Raw genomic sequence first — 12647 nt, forward strand, 5'->3', positions numbered from 1 at the left:
CGCTGACGCGCGCCCTCTGCCCCGCCCACCGCTCACTCCCATTGGCTGCCCGAGCGAAGCCACGCCCCGGGCCCGCGGGGGGCGGGGCAGCGGCCGCGGAGGGGGGCTGTCACGTGACTCTGGGGCCGTTGCCACCGCCCCCGGAAGCGCGCGGGGAGTTCCGGGCGTTGCGGGGCTCGCGCGGCGGCGGCGGCCAGCGGCTCCCGCCTCAGCGGCTCCCGCCTCAGCGGCTCGCCCTTCATGGCGCACATCACCATTAACCAGTACTTGCAGCAAGTAAGCAAGATTTTTAATCTGTTTTTAATGAGCCTCTTTGATTACGCGGGTGTGGTTATGTTTGCTGTAAATATGGTGCCTTGGTTAAGGAGTAAATCAGCGGAGGATGAGCGGTGTGGCGGGGAAATACATTTCTCCGGTGCGCGCGAAGCACACACCGTGTGAGCGCCGAGGATGTGCACCTGGAGTGCCGGAAAAGCGTGGAGGTGATTGACCTGTAAGAAGCGCCGCGGAGGGTTGTGTGTGTGCCCAGGGGCAAGGGCAGCTCGGGATCCGAGGAATGCGGGGCTCGGAGATGCACACGAATGCGGACACAGCTCTGACACGGAGGATGGAGGGGCAGGAGCGGAGCCGCAGGGATTCCAGCTGCATGGAGCTGTCGGTGACAAGCTTCTTGTGTCTCCGCTCTGCGTGGCTCTTGCTGGACCGTCGTGTTCTCGTCGCTGTTACCATCTTAGTTCATCTGGCATTAGTTAAGGCACAAAAAGGACGTAATTGTTTGGGTTTTAGTCTCCAAAAATGGAGCGTCTGAGGTCTCCCAGGACAGCGGTCTGCTCTGAAAAGTCCACCTTTTGTTAGGTTGACACTCCATTGGACATTCAAGATGAAAAACTATCTCACAAATATAAAATTACGTCTTCTTTTTCCTGAAATAAAAGCTATTCACAAATTTATGAAAGAGTTTAAGCAGTTGATTTTTCCTTTTTTGTGGCTATTTTAGTCTATGGGGTTTTTTTCCCATTTGGTATGAGCTTTCCATACATCAAAAAGATTTTTTTTTTCATATTGGGACACAAAAATATGACAAAGCACAAGCTGTGGGAAGGAAACTCTTAAGAAGTAATACCTAAAACTACCTCCATAACTGAATAGATTTCCACCTTGATGTCACAATAACCTCTGCAAGCAGACTGTTTTTACAAGGAGTTATCTTCAGCAGGAAGCAGAATTAAACCATTCTTCCACAGACTATAACATTTACAGTCTTAGCAGGTTTCAAAAGCATTTGATACAGATAGAATATCAGTCTAATATCAGACATTGCCTTTGGAATTATATTTAAATGTTAAATCTTTCTGTCTTCATTTTAAAGCATTTCTCAAGGATTGCATCTTTGCATCCATGTTTGATGCCTATAAGTCCAACTGGAATTTAAAAAACCTTCACCAAATCTGGCTCCTAGCTGCTGTTTTACAATGCTAAACCCATGTACCTATGTATGCTTGCATCCTACAAATGAGGAAAATACCACAATGGTGTTCTCTCTACCTTTTCCCTGAGACCTTTTTGAACAAGAGGTGTATTGGAAATACAAAATTATTTATTCAGTCTTAAGCCTTTAAAAATTTGCATTTGATTCAGTATTAATATGTATGAACAGTGGTAACTAGGTGGTGGCTTCTGTAGCTGTGTAAATATGTTGCGTGCCTGTTGCTGGATTTTATTCTGTAATGTGGCTGTTTACTTTGGTAGGTGCAAGAAGCCATTGAGACCAGAGATGGTACATTTTGTGCAGAATTAGTATCATTTAAACATCCCCATGTCGCAAACCCAAGGCTACAGGTGAGGATCTGTTTTTTGACCTTTTGTTTTGCTTTCAGTTTTCCCAGCTCTATGTGTGGGTTCCTTTCCATTGGAGAGAAACCTCAGAAATATGTTTCACAGGCTGAGGTAGGATCCCTATGTAGGTTTGCTTCCCTTTTCTTTTTACAAGGACACTATAAATACTTTTTATTTTCAAGGACACTATAAATACTTTTTATTTTCTGGTCGGCTCTTTGTGTTCCATTTTTAATGTTTTTCTGGATAGATACAGTTTTGAGTGTCCTTTCTGAGCGGGTCTGCATTAGTTATTAGCATAGCACCATGGAAGGCACTATGAACAAAAAAGCAGTGGGTAGTGAGGGCCTGGTGTTTGTGTGTTTTGGATGCTTTTATTTAAGGCTGGCTCTGTTCAGGCTCTGGAGACAGAATGCACACTAGGAATTCATTATACTGGGTATGATTGTTAATGTCATTTAAAGTTCTGGTGGATGCATACTAGAGGTCCTTTCCAACCCTAGCAAATCTGTGAGAACTGCCATGACAAAATACGCATATATGATGTTCTGTTTCTGGTGCATTGGATGTTCCTTTAATCTTTTATTGATTTATCCTGTACTTAGCTTCCATCTCCAGAGGAGAAGTGTCAACAAGTTTTGGAATCGCCCTATGATGAAATGTTTGCAGCCCACTTAAGGTAAGGATGGGCCCGGAATGTAAAGTCAGTTGTGAGGTGTACAGCAGGGATGGGGAAGGATATCCTTAAGTTTACTTTCCTGTATTAAAGGGCTTACACCTGGAACCTTGGTATTGATTACTCTTAGAAGTAATGCTAGAATTGCAGGAAGTTTGCTCTATGTACCTGGCTGTCATCTGTGTATGGCCATTGGCACAGCTTTGGTGTCAGTGCTTGCTGTTTCCCCTCTGCCTACTAGCTGCACAAGAATTTAGAGTGAAATAAGAGAGGGAAATAAATATTTTTAAAAGGGAATTTTAATTATAAAAGTACTCTTAAGAGAGCTTAGTATCTAAGTAATTCTGCAAGGCTTTTACTAAATAATTTTCTGCATCTTGTCTCTTTCAACAATCTTGTATTTTTAAAATTTAATCTTGGTGACAGTTTCAATAAGCATTAGCTTATATAAAATAAATACCTGTTCATCTCTAGGATCTGTTTTCTACAATTAGCAAGCTTAGTGCTCTATTAAAATACTTGTGCCAGTTTTTTAGAACTGCTTCTAGTCATATTCTGTTGTGCCTTAAATAAACTGTAAAACTTCATGCCTGGTGGGACACAGAAATAAAGATTGCATTTATGTGTATTTTCTGATGCACTAATGCACCTTTTCTTTGGCAGGTGCACTTATGCTGTTGCAAACCATGACTTCGTAGAAGCATACAAATGCCAAACCGTTATTGTCCAATATCCTTTTCCATAAATCTTGCATATTGTTTTCAGATTAACTTCTTGTAGAATAAGTTCTCTTTATGGTTTTTAAAAATCTAATAAAATGTGGTCTACTTCCCAATACACTTCAGTTGTTTAGGTTTCTAAGCAAGGAAATCCAGATACGTTCTTCTTCCAGCTTTATGTAGGGCTAAGAAAGAATGTTTTACTAAGCTCTAAAATAGAATATTAATTTTTCCCAGAATATAGGAGAGCCTCAAATCATAATAATACCTTGCAGTTTGTATGTGGGTGGAGGGGAGGATAATGATAAAGAAGCTTCTGTCTTATCTCTGCCCAGTGTTTCTTACTGCTGCTGCCATCGAAGGAGCGCATGGCTGTGGCCGTGTTCTTCCATGCTGCAAATCAGCTCCTCAACTTCTTGATGGTGTTTTGATTTCTAGTCTTTCATGAAGTCATATATGGTACCACTGACCAGCTGTTTCTCAAATCTGTGCTTCATTTCATGGCTTTCATGGTTTTAAATTTTCCTAAATACAATACATCTTTCCTGCGAGCATTTCAGGCACATAAAGAAGAAAATTGGTGAGTACATGGTAGAAAGCTACTAGAAAATAGCCTCATCTTTTCTAGTATAATACCATTGGAGTCAAACTAAAATTATACCTATAGTTTTATTTATCCCCAGTGATGTTAAAATCAAGCCTAACTGGCTTTGTTGCCTGCTTGAGTTTTCATGTCCAAAGTGTGAAAACTAAATATCTGAGCTTAATTGCATAGAATGGTCCATATGTAAATACATGAAGGATTTGTTCAAAAAGAAGTGGAATTTTATTAAAGCCACAGTAAAAAAAGACTTTAGAAATAATTTTTGTAGTGTAGGATTTCTGAAATGCTGAGATCTTGAAGAACTGTCCTTTTAAGAAGTGCATCCTTCTTCATTTAAAGATCAATGTGTACTTTTCTAATTGTATGACCAACTAACAAAAAAAAATTTCTTGTTTCTTATGTCTTACTTATTGCTTGATTTGCACCTACTAAGTGTACTATGATTTTCTCTTCAGGGCCTTACCTATTATGTATTCTGTAGCCCTTGATCTTCGAATTTTTGCTAATAATGTAAGTAGATCTGATTAACAGCCTCATTACTTTTATCTGTTTGGTATTTCCACAATAGAAATATTTTTACAGAGTTTATTACCCAGTCTAATTTTTCTCAGGTCTCTTTAACTCATTGTTTAGGATTTTGTTGACATGCTAAATTCATCCAGTCCTATTGAAAAATGAGGTTGCTCGATCTGTCCACCTCCTGTTTGCAGATGGAACTAGAGGAGTTCTGAGGACCTGAATGCAACTCCCAGCAGTTGCTTAGAACTTACGAAGGGATAAATATTTTCCTTATTGAGTAGCATGTGGTGTAATCACTATTTCCATGTTGTCCCTGGGATTTGGTGGGAATTGGAGCTATCACAGACAACCAAGCTGATCTAACCATCCACCAGATCTGAGGAAGAAACTTTCTGCTCCCCTTTTCCAGATGCGTGCACCACTCCTGATGCTCTTTGGAGCCTTGGTGAGCCCATACAACTGCTGACATGCTGATAACCCCAAATTTACATTATTTTTCTCAGGCTGGTGAATTGAAGTAGCTTGTGTAGGGATCTATTGAGAACTTCTAGGCCAATGTAAGGGGCAGAGTTGTGATTTTGCTGGTAGTCACTTCACCTGAAGAGTTGAAGCTGGAGTTCAAGTGAGGTTAGGCTTTGACTATATCCAGTATTTCCCCCTCATCACTCTCTCGTGCCCACTTACCCACAAAAACACATGTGGAATGCTTGCACAGGGAGTATTTTTTTGTGTTTGTCACTGCTCTGTAACAAGTCTTAATTCTCAGTTTGAATGAGGGAAATCTGTATCTCTGAGATGCCTGAGAAAGGGTAGTGTTGAGTCAGTCATGCTGGAAGTGTTTGGACTCTGTCTTCTAACCTTAATGTATTCAGAGAATTTGGTTTCAGAGAAGGCTTCTGCAGCAGGATGCATTTCCATTTCTTTTATTTATGTTTCAGCTAGTGAGAATGCAAACACTATAATAAAACCTTTTAGAAAGCACGTAATAAATATCTGCTTGCTGTGTTTTTTCTGTTGAAGTTCTGCATCAGGCAATGCATGGATCTTTCCCATATGTTGACAACTGAATTTTTTTTTTCCTTTTGCTGCTGTAGCATATGTTTTATCTTTCTTCTGGAAGTCTCAGGTCCCAGCAGTGTGTGTTACTACTGGAAACTGTTGATTATGGTTTAGAAATAACATCTAGTTTTCCTGTCTGTGGAGAGAAACTGAATTATAAATTCTAAGACTCAAACTCCATAATTTTTTCCTGGCTCTTGGTCTTTGTACACTTGAGTTGAAGTGTTAATGCTCCAGTTAATCCAGGTGTTAAACCTGAATTTGGGTTTCTGAGAGCTGCATTAAGCTGAGTGATAGTAAAGGTAATAGTGATCAGTGCTATTTTCCAAGGACTGTCCTTCTCTACATTGGTACATGTCCAGGAGCCTCTCTGAGCTTTCTTTTGTTCTAGAAGCTTGACTGCCTTCTAGATTTGGGAGATAGCAGCCATGACAGATCTCTTGCTATAATACTTTATAAAGTGCTAAATTAAAAAACTAAACGTTGCAGCCCAGTGAGCCATGATGTAGAATTGCATGTCATTTCTTGCTAGGCAGATCAACAGCTTGTGAAGAAAGGGAAAAGCAAAGTGGGTGACATGTTGGAAAAAGCAGCAGAGCTGCTGATGGGCTGCTTTCGAGTCTGTGCCAGTGACACGTAAGTGAAAGACCCTCTGCTGCACTTGCTCTAGTAAATTGCTAAGAACTTATGGAACTTTGCTTTAGATTTTCCCTCTTACTTAGACCATATATGGGTCTCAGAATGAACACTTCTGAGCCTTGTCTCTTCCCATTTATTGTCTTAATCTCTTGACTATTAACTGCAGAGGGAGAGCCCTCACCTTAGGTTTAGCATTCCTAGCAGGTATTGTTGGGAGGGACTTATTATGTCCCTGTTTCTCAGATGATTAATGCTTCTGTGCCCTGTTAGTTGTGAAGTTTGTTCCATTAGAATTAATTAGATGGAAAAGAGGTGGCTCTGGTTTCCAGTATTAGCAATTTGAACACTTCTGAAGTGGAAAAAATACTTTTTCGGAGGGTCTTTCTTTCATCTCAGGTATTAAGCCACTGCTGTGCTTGTGTGTGTTATCTGCAGACTGATGCAGATGAGTAACACTCGGCATGACATTTTTTCATTATGTCGTGAAAATATATAGCAGAGCTACACCTATGTTTACCCTAAAAATGCTATGGAGTGAATATCTATGGAATGAATTTACTGTGAGGACAAAGTAATTATTTTCTTACAATGTTCAGTACTAGCAGGTTTTTTCTTTTTCCTTATGACAGTCGAGCAGGCATCGAAGACTCAAAGAAGTGGGGTATGTTGTTTCTTGTGAATCAACTCTTTAAAATTTATTTTAAGGTAGGGTTCAAGTCTGGTAAGCTGTGTTTTGTATTTCATATCCTAAGTTAAACCCACCCTGTTTTTATATGATACCATCTATCTACATGCTGATTAAAATGCTATTTTTTTTTTCAACAGATCAACAAGCTCCATCTCTGTAAGCCCTTAATTAGAGCAATTGACAGCTCAAATCTGAAGGATGAGTATAGCATGGCACAGAGAGTTACATACAAATACTATGTTGGACGCAAGGCCATGTTTGACAGTGACTTTAAGCAAGGTACTGTGTGCCAGTAAGACATGTTTCAAGTCTTGCTGCTTGGCATGAAATCTTGCTGAAGTTGTGTATGTGTGACTCAGAATTGCACTGATCAAAGGAAAAGTCATGCTGAAAGGTCTAAGGCCCACAGGCTGACTCGAAACAGAGATGAGGTTACATGACACTTCTAATTGTAGTGTGTGCCCAGCTTTAAAGTATTTGTGTCAATGAAGTTCCCTACAGTCTTGTGCATTATGTGTGTGCATTACAAAATGTGTGAGCATCCAAAATAATAGGTTTGTAAAAGTTGCTGTGTTCCACATGGGAAATCTTCAGCAAATTGTAGTGTAGCAAACTGTAGTTTCTCAATCCATTGGTTTTGGAAGATGTACAAACTGCATTTCCTAGATTTCTAATAGATTTCACTAACAGAAATGCTTCTAGAGCTAAGGGGTACAGCTTTATCACTAACTGAAGCCCTTGACCAACATCTGTTCTGGAGCTGGCTCTGTTACTCCAATCTGTGTGTGCTGCCTTTCAGGCTTATCATTTTCTCTCTTATTGGTGGAAGCTGCTGAGAGATTTTCATGCTGTCATGCTGTGTGGTCTCACTGGCACATTCCTGCAGCTCAGGAGATGTGGGCATTGCATTCAGCTTTCATCTCTTGAAGAACCTAATCCCAATTTAGGAAATAGAGTGTATTGCCAGCCCTTCTTGAGATTCTCTGCTTCTGTAATAGGAGCACAATAATATTACTGAAATTAGCTGAAAAATCCAATATTACTTGTAACTGCAATGTCTGACATGAAGATCTTGACGAGTTTTCTTTGACTTTCTGAAGGAGAACTTACCTTTCTAGTAATACTTTGTATTTTGTGTGAATCTCCAATTTTTCTTTATGTATTTTGAGTGGCATGATTCTTTTTTATACCATTTCAAATGTTATGTATTCAAGAGAGATGGACATTGAGCACAGAATTTGGGTTACAGCTTTAATCCATTTTTGTGGTTGATTTGTGTTACTTGTGCTTGCAGCTGAGGAGTATCTGTCATTTGCCTTTGAGCACTGTCACCGATCAAGCCAGAAGAACAAAAGAATGATTTTGATCTACCTGCTGCCAGTAAAAATGTTGTTGGTGAGTAGATACTACTTTCCTGAATGAGGGGAAGGGGGTACACCTGCAGACTGTAAAACTGATGCTCAGTATTTTCTTGATTATCCCTTATTGGAATTCAGAGGCTGTTTTACCCCTGTAAGAGCCAGCGTATGCACACCTTGTTATGTGAGGGCAAAAAGTGTTGTCATTTATAGCAACATAGGAAAGGAGATGGAGGGGAAATAACACAGCCAAACAAAAAAACCCCACTCCCAAACAAAACCAACCTGGCCCTCCTTTCCCCTTACCTTTCTCCCATCCCTCCTAAGGGTGCAACCTGATCTTACTACTTTAGTGAAGGTATATTTGAATTCTTTGGAGAAGCACTCAACAGTGGGACTTCTGTCTTGTAGCAGAGTGCCTCTCTGCTGATCAACTCCACACAAAAGCCAGGGAAGGTGTGGATTCACTAGAACAAATTTGTCTGCCTCTTTCACCTGGAGGAAGAAAGAAGGGTGTGACAGATGGCTGAGGACTGTTGAGAGGGATTTGCCACAGCTGCAGCCTGTCTTGGGCTTTTTTATTTGTACCTTGTGCATTTTCCCATTCAAAGCCATGTCAGAAGGGTCATGAGGCAGAGCATTTTGGTTCTGAAAAATCAGTGAAGACTTGTTGCTATTTGATCATTTCATATTTCTATTAAAAAAATTAAGCACATCTGTTTCTTGTTCCTGTTTTTTTCTTGTGCTAACATTTGTGTATCCCTGAATTTGTGGATTATGCTGAGTATTAATTCATTGTGACTGAGGGGACAGGAACTAGATTTTAGAGATTCCTGTTCTGGCCCTGTTCCCAAAGTTACCCATGCAGAATGTTATCACCTGCCTCTATTGAGTTGCCATTTTCCTCCTTCCCCCTGAGCTGTTCCTCCCTGCTTTTTCCTTTCAGTGCTCCCTTTCCAATCCCTTGCTGTGTCAAGTGGATAAAGGGGCAGTATAGTGGGTATGGTAATTGGCTTCTGTTTTCCTTGTTTTATTTGTTGACTTCCTTAGTGGTTGTTTTCAGATCAACCAGTGGTAGGGTTGAAAAAGGAAAACTTATTAACAGTCTTCCTAAAAGCTTTGTCCCAGTCCTGACTGGGTGCCTTAAACTGGGTGGTCTGTTAGTGCCTAGAATTACTGTGCCTTTCCTAAAGCAGTTTTAGTGTACAAGAGGTGTTAAAGGTCACTGTATTTACAGTTGCTTTTTTAAAATCAGAGCCCAAACATTAACACATTAACTTCAAACTACTAAAATAGCTTGTGTGTTGGTTTTTTTGTTCCTAACAGCTCTCAGTAAACCTGCAGCTCAGTTCTGCTCTCAGCTAATCCTTCAACCAGGAGAAGAGTTAGCAACAGCATAGCATGATGTAACTAAATTTAAAGTCTGACCAAGTCAATGTGCATTCTGATCTTTGCTGTGCAGGGGATAAAAGGCAAAGTTTCTTTTTGATTCTGTAGATGGTTCAGTCTTACCTGATCTAACAATAAGAATGAATTTTGTTTCTTTAAATTTTACCTTTCTCTCCCTTTTTTTTTTTGAGGGGGGGGGCGCATGGTGGTGGTGTTTGCTTTTTGAGAGAACATTTTTATTTCTGCTTGGAGACATAGAGAAGAAAAAAATCTGTTACAGACTGAGATAACACTTGACAAGGCTGAAGCACTGCTCGTCTTCCTTTGAAATTGCTTGGGGTTCCTGCAGTTCTTCTGTTTGTAGATTAGATGAAGCAACTGTGACATAAAATTTGAATCAGCCAAGCCTCGTGTCACAGGGTCTTGATTCTACAAGTTTGGTAGTTGCTCCCTAACATTAAGTATTAATTGTCCCTAAATCATGATAAATCAGTAGTTATTGTGAGTTGTGCTACGAGGTGTTTGAGAGGGATGAGGGGTTTGTCTCACAAATACTTTCATTCACTTCTTATTCTGTAGCAAAAAAAAAAAAAAAAGTGGTTAAAAATTCTTTTTTTCTCTTAAGAAATTTTTTTTACTAGATTCTATTTAAAATGTATTTAATTTTACCCTGGAAAACTTGGACACCATTTATTTTTCAGGGCCATATGCCAACAGTTCAGCTCTTAAAAAAGTATGACCTTATGCAGTTTGCTGAAGTAACAAAGTCTGTGAGGTATGATGCTTGCTTTTCTGCTTTGTGTTCAAAAAGTATTAAGTAAAAAGTGTTTATTTGGGGTGATTGAGGAAGCCAGGGGAGGTATATTCCTACCAAGTCGTGCTTTCTTTTCTCGCTGGTGTGAGACCTTCTTAGTTTTTCATTTCTTTATCCTTGCAGTGAAGGAAATCTTCTCCTCCTGAATGATGCTCTGACAAAGCATGAGACCTTCTTTATTCGATGTGGAATCTTTCTTATCCTTGAGAAGCTGAAAATCATCACGTACAGGAATCTCTTCAAGAAAGTGTAAGCATAACAAAAACTACCTTTTTGCAAAAGCAGATTTAGTATGGTTTCACCTGGGATTGGGGTAGAATTGTAAATGCTCCTTAGTTCTCTCTGAGAGAGCTGACTTCGTGTTAAGGTGAATTTATTCTAGAGAGGCCATTTTTCTAAGAAACAGAATTTTAAAGTGATTATTTCTCAATAACACATTTTTCCTGTTGTTTCTTTCAGATATTTACTACTCAAAACTCATCAGCTGTCTCTAGATGCTTTTCTGATTGCTCTGAAGTTCATGCAAGTAGATGATGTTGATATTGATGAAGTCCAGTGTATTTTAGCTAACCTCATATATTTGGTAAGTGCTGACCACTCATTGTCTGGTGCTTCCACACTTCCAACAGTGAAAATCATTAGATAGAAATTAACAGTTTATGACAAAAAACTCATCAGTAATCCCACGTTTTCTTGTGGGGTTTTTATTTTTGAGAGACTTGTGCTCAAAGTGAAATGTTTTCATTTGCCTTTTTTGCAGGAATCAGTTAAAATTGAAGTTGAATTTCACATTACAAATTCAATGCTTTCATTTCTATATATGCAGAAACATTGATTTAAAAATACCAACCTTTCAAGTGGCACCAAAAAGATTTGTTCTGCATTTGAAGTAGGAGACTCTTGGTCTTCTCAAATTAGAAAAAAAATAGAGCCAGATTTCTTTGGTTCTGTTCCACATTTTGTCCTTTACTCTAAGTGAATTTCAACTGCTTATGAATGGATAAAAGCTTGAAATCTAAGTATTTGTATTAAATCAGAGGTTGTGAAGCATCACTGTAGTGTGCAAGAAAATTAGCCAGTACTCTGTTTCTGAAACATTATTTGATGTGATCTAGGTCACTGGGAGATTTCTTTCACTGTTACAACACTACATCTGAAAAGGAAGTACTATGTAATTTAGTTTATTAGGTATGGAATACTAATTGATGGAAATCCTCATTTTAAAGTGAGCGAGGGTGAATTTAGAAACACTTCTGTAGAGCTCTGTCTCTTGGAGGCAGTGCAGCAGACCCATGGGGGGCTCTGGCAAGAGGCTCTCAGCGTGACAGCACCCTTAGTGCACAAACAGGGTGGTGGCTCCAGCTTTGTGCTTGCTCTCCAAGGTGACCCACTTACCTAAACTGGACCCTCATGGCTATTGAAGTACAGTAGTGCAGTGGTGAGTGAGCATCAAGAGCTTTGCTGTTAGCTTGTAGGTGTTTGCTTGGGTTGTAGGGATTGTGTTACCAGCTCTGAGCACTAACTCTGCCTTTTTCTCCTTCTGCCAGGGTCACATTAAAGGCTACATATCCCATCAGCATCAGAAGCTTGTGGTCAGCAAGCAGAACCCATTTCCTCCACTGTCAACAGTGTGTTGCTGAGTATTGCATCTTAGCCCTGCAAGTACTCCTCAGATACTCAGCTTGCCCTGTGGAACTGCTCCCAGTGACCCCAAGAGCACTGTAAATGGCCAGGGTCATGTCCAGGACTGAAATACCAGGAACTGTTTGTGGCTCCTTTCCCAGAATGGCCAAGGCTGCCAGTGTTACAAAGTGCATTGAAATGAAATGTTGACTTTTAGTTTCCACAGGCTTTCTACATCTATCAGAGTATCTCATGAAGAAATAAAGCAAAGCATTCCAAATTCCTTTCCAACTACTTAAAAGCTTTTATAAAGTACTTGATGTTACCATTTCTGTGTTTATCTTTCAGAGAGAAGTATCAGCCTTTGTTACTTGTGTTAATCTATTCTTCAGAGTGGAAGTAATGTTTGCTTACATGGTTTCAAATATTTTTTAAGTCTCAATAATTAACTGGTATTACTCTCTTCAAACTGTCTCTAAAAATAGAGAAGTGTTTGACACCAAAAGCTTTACTCTGTCAGTAATACTTAAGGGTTTGAGTATATGTGGTAGGTGCCCACAAATGGCTTTGGGATTTTTTTAAATTCTGGTCATATTTTGTTTAATTTTTGTTATGATGAACAAAAATTCATGTAGCTAAATTATCCATACTCTGTTTTATTTTGCTTCTGGGGAAAACACTATCACTGAATCCAGTATTTTAAGTGTTACTACCCTGGGGGTT

At 39.6% G+C, this 12647-nt stretch overlaps 1 protein-coding gene across 2 annotated transcripts; it reads left to right on the forward strand.

Annotated features, from left to right (window-relative positions):
* The first annotated feature begins 109 nt into the window (after positions 1-109).
* PCID2 (PCI domain containing 2) lies at positions 110-12429 on the forward strand. Of its 2 annotated transcripts, XM_038155530.1 has the most exons (15): positions 110-276; positions 1750-1839; positions 2442-2515; positions 3176-3241; positions 3770-3811; positions 4291-4345; positions 4764-4799; positions 5946-6049; positions 6682-6757; positions 6878-7019; positions 8035-8135; positions 10189-10262; positions 10425-10550; positions 10761-10884; positions 11849-12429. In XM_038155530.1, the coding sequence occupies exons 1-15, from the start codon at positions 241-243 to the stop codon at positions 11939-11941; spliced, it is 1239 nt and encodes a 412-aa protein (XP_038011458.1). In that variant the 5' UTR covers positions 110-240; the 3' UTR covers positions 11942-12429. The 2 variants fall into 2 exon arrangements, with proteins under 2 accessions (XP_038011458.1, XP_038011469.1); XM_038155541.1 differs by lacking the exon at positions 4764-4799 and having other exon boundaries at positions 118-276.
* Positions 12430-12647: the final 218 nt, after the last annotated feature.

Source organism: Motacilla alba, chromosome 1 (genome assembly GCF_015832195.1).
Source record: "Motacilla alba alba isolate MOTALB_02 chromosome 1, Motacilla_alba_V1.0_pri, whole genome shotgun sequence".
Taxonomy (NCBI): Eukaryota; Metazoa; Chordata; class Aves; order Passeriformes; family Motacillidae; genus Motacilla; species Motacilla alba.

Coding starts and splice junctions, on each gene's coding strand:
- PCID2 (XM_038155530.1), top strand. CDS start 241: ATGGCGCACATCACCATTAACCAGTACTTGCAGCAA. Junction 4,346..4,763: donor TTCGAATTTTTGCTAATAAT/GTAAGTAGATCT, acceptor CCCCTTTTCCAG/ATGCGTGCACCACTCCTGAT. Junction 10,263..10,424: donor GAAGTAACAAAGTCTGTGAG/GTATGATGCTTG, acceptor TTATCCTTGCAG/TGAAGGAAATCTTCTCCTCC.